The 16,253-nt window shown below is 38.8% G+C and overlaps 1 protein-coding gene across 1 annotated transcript in view; it reads left to right on the top strand.

Annotated features, from left to right (window-relative positions):
• The window catches only part of cnsta (consortin, connexin sorting protein a), a 32,940-nt gene extending 17,629 nt beyond the window's left edge, over nt 1-15,311 (top strand). Inside the window, exons 5-13 of the mRNA XM_030723764.1 lie at nt 2,144-2,174; nt 4,456-4,542; nt 6,329-6,410; nt 7,397-7,418; nt 7,662-7,728; nt 8,807-9,363; nt 9,862-10,047; nt 11,485-11,635; nt 11,877-15,311. Of these exons, the coding sequence (XP_030579624.1) occupies nt 2,144-2,174; nt 4,456-4,542; nt 6,329-6,410; nt 7,397-7,418; nt 7,662-7,728; nt 8,807-9,363; nt 9,862-10,047; nt 11,485-11,635; nt 11,877-12,085 (1,392 nt within the window). The 3' untranslated portion in view covers nt 12,086-15,311. The remainder of the gene's footprint in view (nt 1-2,143; nt 2,175-4,455; nt 4,543-6,328; nt 6,411-7,396; nt 7,419-7,661; nt 7,729-8,806; nt 9,364-9,861; nt 10,048-11,484; nt 11,636-11,876) is intronic.
• The last annotated feature ends 942 nt before the right edge of the window (nt 15,312-16,253 follow it).

Here is a 16,253-nt window from a genome sequence, read left to right on the forward strand (position 1 = left end):
ACACCCGTGCTATTCTTACTTCCAGGCAAACAGGTGTCTACATTTGTTTTCACATATTCACTGCAGACCTAAACTTTTCTAGACATTCCCTGGTGGGAGTTGCAATTGAAAAAGCAAATGTTCGAAGCAGGTGGATCAGCCATTAAGTTGCCTTTACCCTGCTAGTTAAGAAGGTTAGAATAGATCAGGCAATGGTCAAAAGAATTTGCAGTGAGTGAGTGGGGACCCCTTTGTCCTGACTTTGGTGAACAAAAACAAAAAAAAAGCAGATACGACAGATTTATATGACAAAACAAATATCAGGTACATACATCATTTTCCAGTATGGTTATAATTTCCCCAGATACCAAGGCATCTGGTGAAATTATAAACTTGTCTCTGTAATTTTCCTTGTAACGGCTTTGATCCTTTGCTCATACTGAGGCTGCTGGCTTGTTTCTGGCTCTGACCTCTGGGTAGCTTTAGCTGCTTTTTCTTTGACAGCTTCTTTAAAATGTCTGCATTCAGCTGGGTGAGGGTGCCTGATTAGGTTTTCGTGGTGGTCCCCTTTCAGTTTACTTTGGCAAACTTTGCATCTTCACTGACAGTGAAGAGCATCCACAACATGTTAGCAGATGGCTGTGAGTGTGTACACAACAATTGCGTATGCATGAAAGGGACTAGGGTGTAATTGGACATATGTGAGGCTGACTGGCCGGTTGAGAATGCTGAAAATCATCCAATTCCGACCCCTGGCCGGTGAATTGGTGCATCTCTACCACTCGGTGTTCCCTTTGGAAAAGTTCCTAGGCTCTCATTATGGCCATGCTCATACTTCAGGTCACATCATTCAGTGTTGAATATGGCTGCACACCTTTTGTCTATATTACAAAAATAACATCCAAGGGAAAAAGGATGAAAGGCCCCTTGAAGAGAGCAGTACTCCATTAAGTCCTTTACCCTATCTCATAATTAGAAAGAAAAATCTGGAGTCGCAGCAATGCTCACGCTCCACCTCTCTAACAAGCTCATTGGTTTTTGCCTTGTCCTGCTGGCAGTGGAAACAGAAAAGAGCACTGAATACATACCTCTGTCTTTGTGAGGGCACAAACAGAGAAATGGCATCGCAAACTTGCCTCTGTAATGGAGGAATTACATGATTGGTGGTGTAAAAGAGAGCAGGAGAGAGAAGCTGGGAGTCATGAATGAAGCCTTTGAAGCCAACATCATTAGCATACTGTAAATTTGAATTGTTGGAGAACAAACAGAAAAAATAGCAAATGGCATAAAAGAAGTTCAAAGTCTAAAGATGACTGACGTAGCCCAGTAACAGATATATATTCATCAGATGTAATCACTTTTATCTACTTTGAAAATATGTTCACAAAGTGGAACAATGAAAACATAAGGAAAAGTATATTTTATTTATGTCAGTGAATATGTTATATATTAGTCGTGATTGATATGGATTTAAATAAATACAATTTCAATTGATCTGCATTTTTGGTGCAACAGATGGTTAAGTGTAGCGAAGAAGAAAGTGGAAACAACTTTAAACTCTTCTTGTATCCAAACCGTGCCGGCACAGTTACCTAGAAAAGGTCACTGACTCGTCACCACCCCTCACTTCATTACAAATGCAAGAGCCTTTTGTGCCCTCATTTCCTCCTCCTTCTCCTCCTCCTCCTCCTCTCGCTCTTTCTCTCTTTCTCTTACACACTTCTCCTGTTCTGTTATCAGCTGAACAACATGAAAGCGACACTGAGAAGAGGTAGAGTGTCGACCATGGTCTCTCGTGTTTTCTCTTGCTGTCTTTCTTTCTCATTTCCACTCAGTCTAAATGTGACCGATCTAACAGCTTACTTTGTTGCATGTCACAAAGAGCAGATTATGTTTTTTTATTGGAATGGTTAATGATTATAGAAGTTATTGCAGCAGTTGAAGCACAGCTCTGTACAGTATGGGTTTTCTACATGACATGTATGTATTTCTACTTTACTTTTTGACACATCTTGTGTCATGTTGAGGAATCCCTCTACATGAGTTTCAATCAGTCTGGTTTTTTTTTAACACCTAGCGAGCCTGTTTCCCTGATAGCTTCTGTGACTGTTGAGCTGAGAGCACACATGCACTTTATTAAAAGCTGTCATTTTTCTCTCTACAGGTTGCTGAGGCCTTTGTCCTTCACGGAGACTGTATCCTTGTGACCCTGTTGGTGTGTTGACTGTTTTTGTGACTGATGTGGAGAGGTTTTATTTTGATTTGTGCAAAGAGTTTCTTACACACTCCTCCTATGTGCTTCTTGCCTATGTGTCCATGCAAATGTTGGCTCTTCTTTTTTCTTTGTCTATGTTTTTGTCATGTTTAAGTGTAATTATAGCACATGAATTAATGCTTCATTGCCTGTAAAGGTGGTGCCTAAAAAAAAAAAAGGGGCAGCGATATCATAAACAGTGGAGAATTGGTGAAAAGAGACTCAACAGAAAGAAGGAAGGAAGAGACAGATTAGATGAGGGCAAAAATGATGAGGGTTAAGTGTGGAGGAAGTAGCGCAAAAAAAAAAAAAAGTGCTAAAATCGGAGCTGGCTTTCAGAGAGCCTCCAGGCTTACAAGGTAGATGAACAAAAGGGGAAATTGGTTCTAAGATTTAAAGAAAGAAAATTATATTTTAATGCCTGACAGTGCATTTATTTATACTTTTCAGAAAAGGAAAGACTGCAGCATTTACAAGTAATGTCATATTAACCAAGTCTTTCACTGGGATGATTTATTGATTTATGTTTTTTTTTTTAGAACTCAGGCCCTCGCAACTCAGACATTTGATGTGGGAGGTTGCAAATCCCTTGTTCTTATTCTGAAATTTTAGACATAATTTTCAATAGGAATGCCCCCCTTAAATGGGATTTCCCAACTTCACAATCAAAGATGGCAGCAGTGAATGTGTGTGAACAGTAGTAAAACTGCAAAACTTTTAATCTGTACTGTCACTGTTGTGTATTTGTGACTCGCTAAATAATCCACATATAGAGCACTGACCAGGTTCTCTCCATAAACGTGCTGCAGTGGAGTTTTTAAGTGCAAAAAAACAAAAGGATGGATGAATGACTCTGTCTTGCTAAGGGAGTCCAAAAAGAGAGGGAGGAGTTTATCAGCTTATCGTCTGTCCGGGCATCTGCCCATGAAGTTTTACCTTTCTGGTCTATAGACTCTAAAACCACAAGGACAAAGATGTTCAATGTGATATACATATTCCTGGATGTTTAGTACCCTTTGTACACTTTGGCTGTATTTATCTGAAGTGGGGAGTAAAAACAACATGGATTATTTCAGGCTGCTAATATGTGCTACTGACATGCAGCCTCTTCCTCATACCTGATTGGATTAGCCTAATCATGTGATCATATTGTGCTGTGTGATTGGCTATACCTAATTGACCATTGATGGCTGAAATAGAGAAAGTGGGGATTCTCTATATCTAGCAACTGCCCTATGTCACTGAACAGCTGTTTACCATGGAAATCTTTTGTGTCTGTTCTAGGATGTGGCTGCCAAAAACGTATTTGTAGAAATGTTAAAGATAATCACAGAATATTAATCTCTTAGAGCATGCTTAAAATTGTTTTGATTTAATGAGTATAGTTAACATTGAAAACATATTTTTGCTGGAATATGATTTATATCTTTACTAACCCAGGGTTGACTAAAAGTATTTGGATATAAATTTAGCGCAAGGCCTCCAAATTAGGGCAAAATAGTTTTGCAGAAGGTAAGATGTCTGCTGAAGGGTTTTCTATTATGAAGTGGGGCTGTAATGTTATCCTGACTTCTAAATTTGTTATATTTATTTTCATTAATTGCAGGACAATATCCCCATTGGTGATGGGTCTTGTTCAATAGATACGTTGACTGTATACGGTCAATATACAGCACACAAAGTGATTACTTGACAGACACTAGGAAAAAAAATCTACACAGAAATGCACTAAAACACTTGGAGTCAATGAAGATTAAGTATAAAGCAGTAAGAAGAAGGGAAAGGCATGAGAGCATGCCTGAGAAAGAACTGGAAGTTTTTAATCTGAGGAAAGATACACAGTGGGAGGGAAGACATTAAAGAGTCAGAGAGTAGGGAAGCCAGCTTAGCTATGTCATGCATGTATAGAGGGTTAGTTAGAGAGAGAGAGAGAAAGCATTGAGCCACGTCAAAGAAGGATTGTGTTTTCGCTGCTCATATCCATAAACATGAGACAGAATCGTGCACTGCTTTGCCCTTCAGCCTCTCTTGGCTTTGCTCTCCTTCCTCCTCTGTTGTCCTTTCTCTTCAGACTGACCCTTTTTTCTTTTACCAGCTGTAATGGTTTGTGAAAAGTTAACCACAAGAGTTTAAGAGTTACTACAATTTTCACTGTTCCCTGTATGCTGTGATGTTGTGTATGTGTTTTTATTGTTTTGCACTTCTTAACCTATAGCGTACAGACCAGCGGGCATTATGGTGCATCCAGCTAGAGAGACTCTATCACCAGAGAGTACTGGATAACTTGAATGCACTTCAACAACAGTGGGGTAACATCCAATACACACAACTGTACTATTATGCTAACGATAAACACTTCAATTCTTTCTTCTTTCTATACTTTTAACCAGCAGGGGAGAAGCTGCGACAAAGCAGCACTCAAAATATTTTTAAATGCACATGAAGACTTTGCTGCTGTATTACTAAATATCATTTGTCACTGCACGCGTCAACATGTACAAATTTCATGCATAAAACAACCTCACAGTATGATTAAAAGTTCTTCTAGGAACAGGTCTTGCTACTCAGCAGTCATGTTGGTAATGTCTCTGGGTAGTGCTTTAGGCAGATACTTTGAAGCCCCAGTCTAAATAACTGGGAATAGAGCCGAAACTACTTCTTCAAATTTAAAGTCTGCAGCTCATCTCACTAAAGCACTTAAACAAATGCCATGCTGGTACAAGTTATGGAAAAGTTTGAAAGCTAGTTTTAAGTGCTTGGGTTAAAGGCAACTGGACTTCTTTTTAGGTTTATGAAGACATTTCAGTTCTCATCCGAGAAGCTTCTTCAGTTCTGAAAGCTGATATTTAACCTCTAGTGGGGCTGTCACCTTGGAGGTGGTCCTGAGAGTTGTTCACCAAATTCTGTTTTTGGACAGAGAAGACAGATGGCTTGAGAGAAGAGTGCAAACGTGTCCGTCTGTGTAGGCGTTTCTTTTCAGTCAGTGTATGAGTGTTTTTTTTTTACCCACCACAAATGTTCTCCTGTGAAGTCCTCCCAAAATCCCAGCTGCATGTCGCTGGACGCAGATGACCTATGCATCAATCAGATGTTGAGTGGTTGACAAGTGGGCCGAAATAGAGAAGAGAGCGACAGCGAGGTTCATCAGCAATGGGAAAAAGCATGAAAAAAAAATTTAAACAAAATGCAGCATTTAAAATACAGACAGTGGCTGCAGTGGACACTTAATTGTTTTTAACTCTCGGTTTCACTTCAGCTCTTTGTAGGTTATAACTTTGCTCTTCTCCACACGTTGCTCGTGGACCAACAACAGGACAAGCCAGAGTGCCCCACAGACTAGTTGTACCACATATTTTTTCCACTGCCTCCATCAACAACAAACACTCTCTGCAGGTAGTCTGCAGGCAACTGCCTTTGCATTACTGCCGCTCCAACATAAAACAAACATAATACACTCATGAGGTCTCTTCACACCTTAACCTAGGTGACCTTAATAGCTCACATTAGCAGTGTGGGGGAGTGTCTCACAAAGATTTCACACCTTGTCTCGTGTGACCCTTGATGACTCACATGATGACCATATGACATAGTGGGTGAACAACTCTCAGGACCATCTCCAAACACTAGGGGTTCAATACCGGGGTCTCCCCATCAGCTTTTGGAACTGAAAAAGCCTCTCAGATGAGAAGCCAAATTTCTTCATGAACCTAAAGTTCATTTGCCTTCAACCCAAGCACTTAAGAGTAGGCAAACATGTTTCCTGGTTGAGCTGTTGATTGGCTCTTTGAGGGCAGGGGTGGGATAACCATCATCTGTACTGTCAGGAAAATCTGTCATAGATTTCTGTTCAAAATTTGAGTATCATGTATGATTACAGCTTCAAAAGGCAGATGCGGAGGGTGCAGCTATTCTTTGGTAAAACATAGTAATATAGTACATATTTAATATAGATTTAGTCACCATAACACATAAATGACATCAGGTAACTTTTAGAGTTATAGGCCTGGATTGCATTTGTGATTTCTTACAGGGTACATATAGCTAGTATCATGCTGGTATCTAATTCTTATCACTGTGTGTGTCTTTCCATCTCAGCAAGTCAGTTTAAAAGGACACCCTCTGACCTGGCAACCCAACATCTGGACTCTCTTAAACACATATGCCAGACACACAATCGGTCAGTCTGCATGTGTGATCTCTTTGCATCTACTTTTTCGCCTTTGTATTAAATGTCACCTAGACTAGCATGTGTTCTGAAAAGCACTGAAAAGATCAGAATATTTTAGAACTGGTCTCAGAAAACTTAAAAATGGACGCTTACAAAATTTGTGTTATATTGTTCTAAACTACAGTACTTTGCTTTTGTAATGTCTTTCTCAGAGTGTGACAACTAGATGATCTTTTTACAAATAAGTCTGCAAGGATATGAACATCTATTAATTTAGCATCACAAAAAACTGAAACAACAGTTCAGTACGTTTCATCAATTCACAATACAATTATCAGTTGATTCCAAATCAAATTTACACATTATTATTGTCTGTGACTGTGATAATTAGTGTGTGTGTGTGTGTGTGTGTGCGCGTGTGCGCGCATTCGTGCACGCACTTTATTAGCCAAGTAGTGTGTAAAATGTGGCCTGTAGTGCTGTTGGCTCATGCAACTGCCCCTCATTAGAGAAGTGAAACCGCTATTTTTTTGCTATTTACTGGGAAGTCCTCAGAGTAGTGCACCTGTCAGACACACAGCCTTTTACATCATATGACTGCATATATGCGTGTCTGTTTGTATCACTACAAGCATGAATATCTTAGTGGGTGATGAGCACTGCAGTGATAGATAAAACATATGGCCCCTGGCTGCTGCTGCTGCACTTTCAGACATTTGAGCCATCACACTGCTAGGGTTTCACTTTGCTTAACACACACACACACACACACACACACACACACACACACACACACACACACACACACACACACACAGATAGCAGGACATGCAGTATTACTAACACACACGTTGTAATAGCCAGGGAAATGTGTTCAGGCTAATATTAGACTGAGAGTAGAGAAGGGCCATCCATATTTTGCGTTTTCGTTTACTTAAAACAAGAACTAATTTTCAGTACTCCTAACATCACTTTCTCTTCTTTTTTGTTTATAGACCAAGGACTAGAGATGCTGAGGTAAGACATTTGTAATTTTTTTGATATGTGTGTCAATGACCGATGATGAATGTGCATTTTGTGTGTATTTTGCACAGGCTTACTCATATTATATTAAGTCAAATAACCATTTAAAATATTTATGGTGCACACTTCATTGTGTTCTCTCATAATCTGTAACATTGATAAATCATGTATCTATGTAAATGTGGTAGATTTTTTTTTTTAATAGATATAAATTTGTTTGTATGTGTTTGAAAATAGTGTGCCTCTCTGAACTTTGTGGGACCTAAATTTGAAGAAGGTGGTGCTCTCCATTCATATACCTCAGGTGAGTGAGTGGGTATAAGCTGCTTGGTTATAATTTAACGTGTATGCTATTTATTTGGCTAAGGTATGCCCAACCACTGGTGTGTTGTTAGTGGCTCTCTTTAAATTCTTCTTAGTGAAATATTTTAATAATATGACGTTAGGGGAAAGTTTGGGTTAGTTTAATTTCATACGGTGTGCATTTCAAAAGATATTTCAGCTTGTGGCCTTCAGCGGCACAAGCTGAAAAGCGCTGGTCTAGCAATAAAGTTTTTCTTCATATAAAATACAAGTATTCCTGAAGTTGGGACACATTTTTAGGATTTCTTCACGTTAAAAGTAGGTGAAATTTAAATGGATGGATCTGAGGTGTAAGGAGTAAAAAACGTGACTTCTATCTTGTTAAAAAGAGAAAAACTGGACATAGTTGCGATTGTAACACACACTCAGATGTGAGATGGACTGCAAGGATAACAAAGATCACGAAAACCTGTTTAGTGTACCTGTTGGTGAACTGCTGGGATTTGCTCTTCAATAAACACATAAGTGTTGAAACAACCAGCAGTAAAAAAGAAAATATGAAAATGTTCCCTCAACAAACAACCGTTTAAAATGTTTTTATGTGCCTGTGTATCTCTGTCATAAGAAAAAAAAAACTTTTTCAACCTTTAATTGATATTTTGTGCTGCTCAGAATCATCTTCTTTACTTTTCTGGTTTCCACTTTAGAAACGCCTTGGACAGCACCGCTTCTGTTTTTTTTTTTTTTTTTTCTGCATTAGTGGACTTTTATTGAGTATAACCTGTTTTTGGTTGGACCTTAATATTTCAAGAAACAATTAAGAAAAAAGTCAGACACAAGCAGTTTCCACTGCAGTGTACATTTAGAATATTTTAAGAGTATTTGTTTATTGAAGGCTTTGGGTTTGTGTTTGAAAGCAGCGTCCCCAGCATGACTTTAGACTAGTTATGATGATTCTAGGCATAAATGAGGAAAGCCTCTTTAGACAACTGACTTCACTTTCCACCCTTGCCTTTGCGTTACTGATGCCTGGTTTTATTAATTTCTATGAAAACTTCTTTATGTGTGCTTTCATGCAGCCCATCAGGTTGAAGGAGGGATGGAGCAAAGAGCCGAAGACTCCTCTTGTTCAGTCATGCCCTCCGTTAATTTGCCTGATGGGCTCAGTTCCCCTGAGCTCTCAGGCAAGGACAGGGAACACCCAGCAAGGGAGTCAGAGGGGAGGAATGGTTTCCATGGATCTCAGCACACTGATGAGCAAGGCAATGACAGAGAGGGAAGAGAGGCAGAAGGAGGGGTAGGATGCACCATTTCAGGAGATGGACTGCACCCCTCTACAGCTGGAGGAATGGATCAGTCCAAGCCTGCAGAGCAGCAGGGACAAGATTTAGGTCCAGCACAGGAAACGGAGGCAAAAGAGGGAGAAGAGGGGAACGACGTGGAAGAGGCGACAGAGGCTTTGGAAATGGAAGATGATGGAGAGGAAGAAGAGGGGGAAGAGAAAAAGAAGGAAAGAGACACCTTGTTGAGTCAGAAAACTCTCCCAGTAGAGACTGTGTGCAGTGGGGCAGAGGTGGAGGTACAACAGCTGCATCAGGATGCTGGTGCTCAGAAGCAGCTACATGTGGAGACCCAGGTATATATGTTTTTGGCTACTTAAGATCCACTACATTTAGCTTTGACATATTTTTATTAAACATATTTTAAAAAATTAATTAAAGTAAATATGCAATTCAGTCAATATCTGTTATTAACATTATCAGGGAGTTCCTTCTTTGTTTGCTAAACTGTGTTACTGATAAAAGGCCAAGTTAGTATCTTTACCTGTTCTCTTCTGATGAGGTTTGTATTGTTTTAGGTGGTTTGTGGTGGCCAAGGCAGCCCATACTAACAGTTCAGTTTCTATATTTTCTAAAACAAAAAACAAACCAAACAAAATGTTTTAATGGAAATACAGAGCATGTCACTTCTATAAATTCAGTCTTCTTTTTTTTTCCTGGGTACAACAGCTTTCACTGTCTTCATAAGCTTCAGTCAGAAGAGTGTTACAGCAGTCCAGCAGAGCAACAAAATGGATTACAGCTTCATAACTGTATATTGATATTTAAGTTATAACTGTATTGCATTATTGCAGGAGAGCACTAAAGCCTCCCTGTACCAGGAGGTACCCCTTCCCCATGAGGCTTATATGAAGCAGCAGGAACTGTATGCAGAGATGAAGGAGGTGGAAGAGGAGGAGGACTATGATTTAGACCAAGCTGACATCATTAGAGAAGCTCCATCTCTGGATGAAATGGCAAAACTCATCACTGTAGAAGAGGTGTGTACATTGTCATGCTTTTCATGGGCCTTTCTATGTATCAGATTATTAATGTTACATTGATTTTAAATTGTTCTTGATCTATAGTTTGTAAGTAGATTGACTAGACTGCGTGTCGATTTCCTGGTCTGTTCAGAGTCTGTCCATGAACTGTATATTAGACATAGACATAGCCACCCTGATGTCACCCATTGCTTTCTGAAATCTCCATTTTAGCCCCTGACATGTTGATGTTACGGAGCGAGAACTGAGCAAATTCGGATAAGACTGTGGAGTATTATAAGTTATCAGCTAATGCTAGCAAGTTAGACTGTACAGATTCATTGCACAAATACAGATACCTGCTAATTAGGGTTATATAACATACAAATGCAATACTGGTATTTAACTCATCGAACTGGAAACTTCTTTTTTTTGGCTGTCTGTTAGTCTAATAACATGCAGAGCAAGCCATGTCAACTTAAATTCTTCCTTATCCACCTGTGTTCAGTTGTTATGAAGGGATGAATCAGTTATAGGCACCAGACCCATTTTCTTGTACCAGGCTGTAAACATACGTTTGTCTGCTGTTAAGTTGGGCATTTTACATTCAAGTCTATGAGGACTGACTTGATTTTCAAGCTCCAGTTTTTGGCACTTACAGTAATGCAGGTTTCATTTGTCAGCCCACCTGAGTGTTACTTGAAATTATAGGCAAATTTTAAAAATATTAACTTCAAAATGGCTAATTTGATGAGTTTTTAGTTTTTGCTTGTCCTTCTAGGCCCTCCATTATTAAAAGCATGGTGTAGTATTGGAATAGAGTAAATGTCTTTGCCTAACCATTACTGATACCCACAGTGGATTTGTTTTGTTGATGTGAAACCTAGTTTGACATTTAACTACTACTGAAATAAAACAGGCGGCAGCTGGGGGATCACCTTTTTGGGATTTTTTTGGTTTGATTTAATTCGCTGCTTTGTTCCAATGCCAAAAATAACGATATAACTACAAAATGTGGTGGTGATAAGCAAATGTTGAAGGTAGTGTTTATCTATGAGAAGAAAGTGACATTTGCAGTTAATTTAAATATTGCGACATTTGACCTACATGAACCACACCCTTCTGGATGACTTCATTATTATTTTAACAATAAGCAGAACTACTGTTGAATGAATGAACTTGGCCAAAGTTTGTTTGCCATCGTAATCTGTATTTGTAACATTTTTGCACTGAGTTTGGCATAATCTGAGCTCTAATGTGCGTAACTTCTATTAAAAGGAAGCATTGATAGAGAGGTTCAAAGCTCAGTGCTGCTGATTTTGTGGTGGGCTGCCACCTGGTGGACATGGCATGTGAGGTGCACGCTCTGTAAGAGTTAGTTTCACAGTCTTGCTGCTCAGTGTAGTCAGTCAGTCCGAGAAGATGAACATCTCTGTTTGTTCTTATGTTTATCAGATATCCCCCGCCTCTGGCCTCGTCTCCATACTGAAGAAACGAAGCGTCTGTGTGGACGTTAGTACTTCTTCTAGCTCAGAGCCTCAACCTGAGAAACCCACTGCCAAAAGGCGTGTCCGCTTTAAAGTTCCTGAGGACCACTATGAGCCTGGTATGCTTTTTGTGTTTTATTGCTGACAGTTATTTGATTTGTATTGCATCATAAACACAGAAATAGCATCACTATAAGAGAGCAGTGGCCTAATTTGTTAATACCGGACAGGTTAATGTTCACTAGCTGTGACAGTCCATTGTGCCATTGTTTAAAATAGCTGATGAATTCCAGCTAATTCCCAGTGCACGTTAATCCTATGTATGTTCCTTTTTAAAACTCTGTGTCTCTTTCTCTGTAGATGTTGGCAGTGGGGACTCCTGCCTGCTTCTCTTCCTGCTTTGCCTGGTTACTGTTTTCATCAGTGTGGGTGGCACCGCCCTTTACTGTGCTTTGGGCGATGCCCAATCCTCAGTCTGTCAGGACTTCTTCAGAAATGCAGACTTCTACATTAAGCAGATACAGCATGGGATAACTCAGATCCAACACTGGTACACCCCTGGGTCATAGCAGAAAATGTGGAGCCACTTGCCTTAGTGTTTATCACTGTAGGCTCATACGATCTCTGCTACTTCCTGGAACAATGTTTTTATGGTCATGGTGCCAGGCAGTCACTACAGTTCCTGCTGCTATCTGGGGAAAGTAACTGTTATTATCTGAACATCTATATCAGATACAGCTGGCATTTATAACCCTGCTCTGCTGCATTTTTAATGCTCTGTGTCTACAGATCCAGGGTTCACTCAAAGTTGTAGGTTGGATGTCTCTTTACAACACTAGATTGAAAGACTGAGCAGGAAAAGTAAAAGAATAACTGACCCCTCTCAACCTTGTCCAGATTGAATAAGTACTAATTTATCAGGCTCAAGTCAGAAATGAAATAGCAGAAAGCTGTTATTGTTAAGTTTTAAAAGTAACTCATAGATAATTAACCATGACCAAATGTAAACTTGCTCACATTGCTCTCTGAGAATCAGCTCCCTGAGTTAAACACATGTAAATATATAAATATATACATACGTGCAGTTTGTTAAATAGGGAACACAAAAGATGCCCTCTACACACTGCACACTGGAATAGGTTTAGTGGGTATTTCAAAAACGGTTGCTTTTATTGTTTGGTTTTTATGTTTTTGTTTTTTTTTTTTTTTAATGTAAAAAGAAATTTTAAAAAGAACAAATCATTCTGTGGTCTCCTATTTGGAATGAAATCTTCATGTCTTGATTATGTCTTAAAAGTTTTGAATGAATGTATAGAGATTAATGTTAGACTTTGCATTGTGTCACCTGTGAGGCATTTGAATATTGTCAGAAAATATATTGAAAGGGGTATTTTGGTATTTGTCATAACTGAGCTGCTAATGGAAACACATCAAATATGTTCTATCAGGAAAATGGTATAAACTAAATCCTGACCCCCTCAGAATCAGCTGTTCTTTTTATTGTAATAACTTTAATGAATTTAAATTTAGGTGACCAAATACAGACCTCTTGAATTACAATGGATCAAAAATATTGCCCCCCCCCCACCCCCCCAGCATTTTCTATCCCTCATAATTTTATAAATACAGGAGATAGTTACATGATATTTCCAGGACTGAAAAAAACATTTAAGCTGTTGAAAAACATCCAGGTTATTAGCACTCATTTCTACTGCTCTTGGTCATAGACCTTAAATTGCTGCAGTTTTATAAGTAAAGCTAAGATGCACATAAACAAAAAAACAACTTTGGCTTTATAAAATTCCAACCCATCCCCTATAATTTTGAAAATATTCAAAGTTTGGGAGGTAAAATTTTGAATGCCTTCATTAGATATACTAAAGTTAAAAATAACGTCAGCTGTTTCTTACGGGGTCACGTGGGAGGCGTGAACCCACCCCTGCATCTTTGTTAGCTGTACAGTTGTGTTTTTCTCCCTGTACATATTTGACATGATGGTCCCGGTGCCACCCTCTTGTGTGTAACTACCAACAGTGGGTTAACAGCGGGCAGACATCGGTTTATGGCAGTGTTTCTCAAACTATGGGGCGTGGGTCATGGCAGGTGGGGCGCGAACGACATGCGTTGAACATCGTATTCATTCTCACGGTAGAACAACGAAATGACGTTAGCATACGCTAGCAGGTAGCGACTAGCCAAAGTCTCCACCGTCTGTTGTGTACATAAGACCTCGCTTCACGTGGGGCGTGAAAATTTCATCTGGTGAGGTGGGGTATGATGGGGAAAAGTTTGAGAGCCACTGGTTTATGGGTTTCAGTGACACAGATCTGTCAATGTGTAGCACATGTACAGGAACACAGTGCACCTCTGTATGTATTGTTAAATGGATATTTAACTTGTTGCACATTTTTTAAGATATTGCAATATTTCTACAGGCATTGTTCTCTCAGTCCTAAATGCGGACTTGATTTTATCTAAAGCAAAATATCCACTAAATATTTTCACAGACCCCCTCGAACACAAAACACTCGACTCCTGAGTGGGTGTGGAAATATTTAAGTAAGGAAGAAGATTTATAATTATGTTGAAAATGATAATTGCTTTGTGTATGTAATCAGTACAGGCCTTGATGGGATCATACGAAGCACTGTCTGCCTGTGTGTTTTTAGGGATTTTGGGTGTCATGCTCTGTTATTTTTTTAGTGTTTTTTCTATTTCACTTTTCCAGAATAACCTCTAGCAGCTGTGGATGATTTTGCCACCTCTCAGTCTTCCTTAATAGTTCACCAGATAACATTTTTGCCATTTCAGTTGAATATGTCTAATGTGTTTACATCTAATGACAGTTGAGTCCTGGATTTGACAGGGAGAGAAATCTGTGAATGAAACCAACCCTTTATTCTCACATCAGTGCTTTAACTCTTTATTTTCTACTCCATTGTAAAGCACATTTAAGTCTTACTGAAGTCAGTTTTACAGCTTAATCTCAATTTTGCCTTATTAGGCATCCATGATTTGTATGTTATTTCAACATGTACATGCAATTTTTGGCATTTTGTTTATTGATTGTTTTTGCTTTTGTTTGCTGTAGTAGTGGATACCATTAAAAAAAAAAAAAAAAGTCCTGGAAAAACCACATATCCCGAAATCTTCACAGGAAGTTAAAAAGCAAATCTCCATTAAAGAGGGCCGATTCAAGTGTCCTACCTTGCCTATGCATCACTAATATATAAACCAGTATTACCTGTCTTTTATGCCACTCACAGAAACCTGATGATTGATTTTCAAGGATATGAGGATATTTTCCAGGACACGGCGAGTAGTAGACTCACTCTTGTTTTTATTTGCACATGTCGTCTGGCTGGTTCAGATGATGATCACTCAGAAAAAACTCTTTAATTTAATCTTTCAGATGAGTTTAATTATTTAAGATATTAGGGAGTTCATCTGTAAATGGTTATGAAAGACAGATGCATCTTTTTGGTTTCTCTTTTTTTTTTTCCCTCTCCATGTGATTGTTATCATACATGAGGTAAGAGGATTTCACATAGAAGTGTGTTTCTCCTGTCTTTTTTTTTCTCCAAAAGCTTCTGAACACCATCATCTGGGCCATAGTTTATTTCTGCTTTCATTATTTGTCCTTACAGTTTGTGCCACTGCTGTCAGTATCATCTTTTTCATGCAAAGATTGGTAACAGGTGTTTAATCTGTAAGCATGGTATGCATATTCATGTCCTTTTTTTCCCTCTCTTGTTTTTGCAGAAAAACATTATAAAACAGATGAATAGAAATCCACATTTTTGTGTGTGTATTCTGTTCCACTTAAAATACTTTTTATTCTTATAGATTTTAGTTTTTGTTAAAAACAAAGAACACCTCTTTCCTGTTATGCCACATGTTAAAGACATTTAAAGGATATTTTTGAGAGCCTCCACCTGTATCTTCTGGTGAAGTTTTAATTAGAGCTCTTCGTTGCAAATCCTAGTAAGCCAGGTGTGGTATTTAGGTTCTTTGCAGCTAGTGTACAAACTTTCCTCCATTTCAGTTAAAAAAAAATTAAATAATTAAAAAAATAATAGTAATAAAAGTGATCGTGTCCATGTTATAGCAAAAACAATTTTATTTTTTAATTATTATGTTAATTAACCTTAGTATTAATGGTCACAAGATGTGTATATAGAAACACCAGTCAGATCTGATTAAAAGTCACTCAAAAGGTTTTAAAAAGCATCCATATGGAAGTGATTATTAATACTACCACATTTCCTGTAGCTGACTTAGGCATCATTGATCATGATCTTCCCATCAATAGTCCAGCTACAAATGACAGTGGTGTGATGGCAGACACCTTTTCCCTCTCCACAGTACCTGCTTTCATTATAATGCTCCTACAATAGTTAAACATTTTGTAACTGTTCTTAAACAGGATTAACCAGAATGTTCATTATTTTAAGCAAGAAGAGCGATGCAGTAAGCTCTCACCTTGCCTCCTGCTCCAGCTGTTCTTCCAGCTGTGCTATTTTGGCCTCCAGGGCAGTGATGGAGGTCCTGAACCTGTTCTACACAGAACCCTCCAGCTCTCCGAGTGAACCTTGTTTTGATGCTCCAGTTGCTGGCGAGCATTTTCACTCTTTTGGGCTGTGCTGCGCTCTGAATTTAACTCTGTAGTCAGAGTGTCCACCTGGGGGAGAGTGAAAAAGGTGCAGTAAAAATCCGCACTGGAAAACCAGAGAATCC

The sequence above is a fragment of the Archocentrus centrarchus genome, chromosome 3, assembly GCF_007364275.1.
Source record: "Archocentrus centrarchus isolate MPI-CPG fArcCen1 chromosome 3, fArcCen1, whole genome shotgun sequence".
Lineage (NCBI taxonomy): Eukaryota > Metazoa > Chordata > Actinopteri > Cichliformes > Cichlidae > Archocentrus > Archocentrus centrarchus.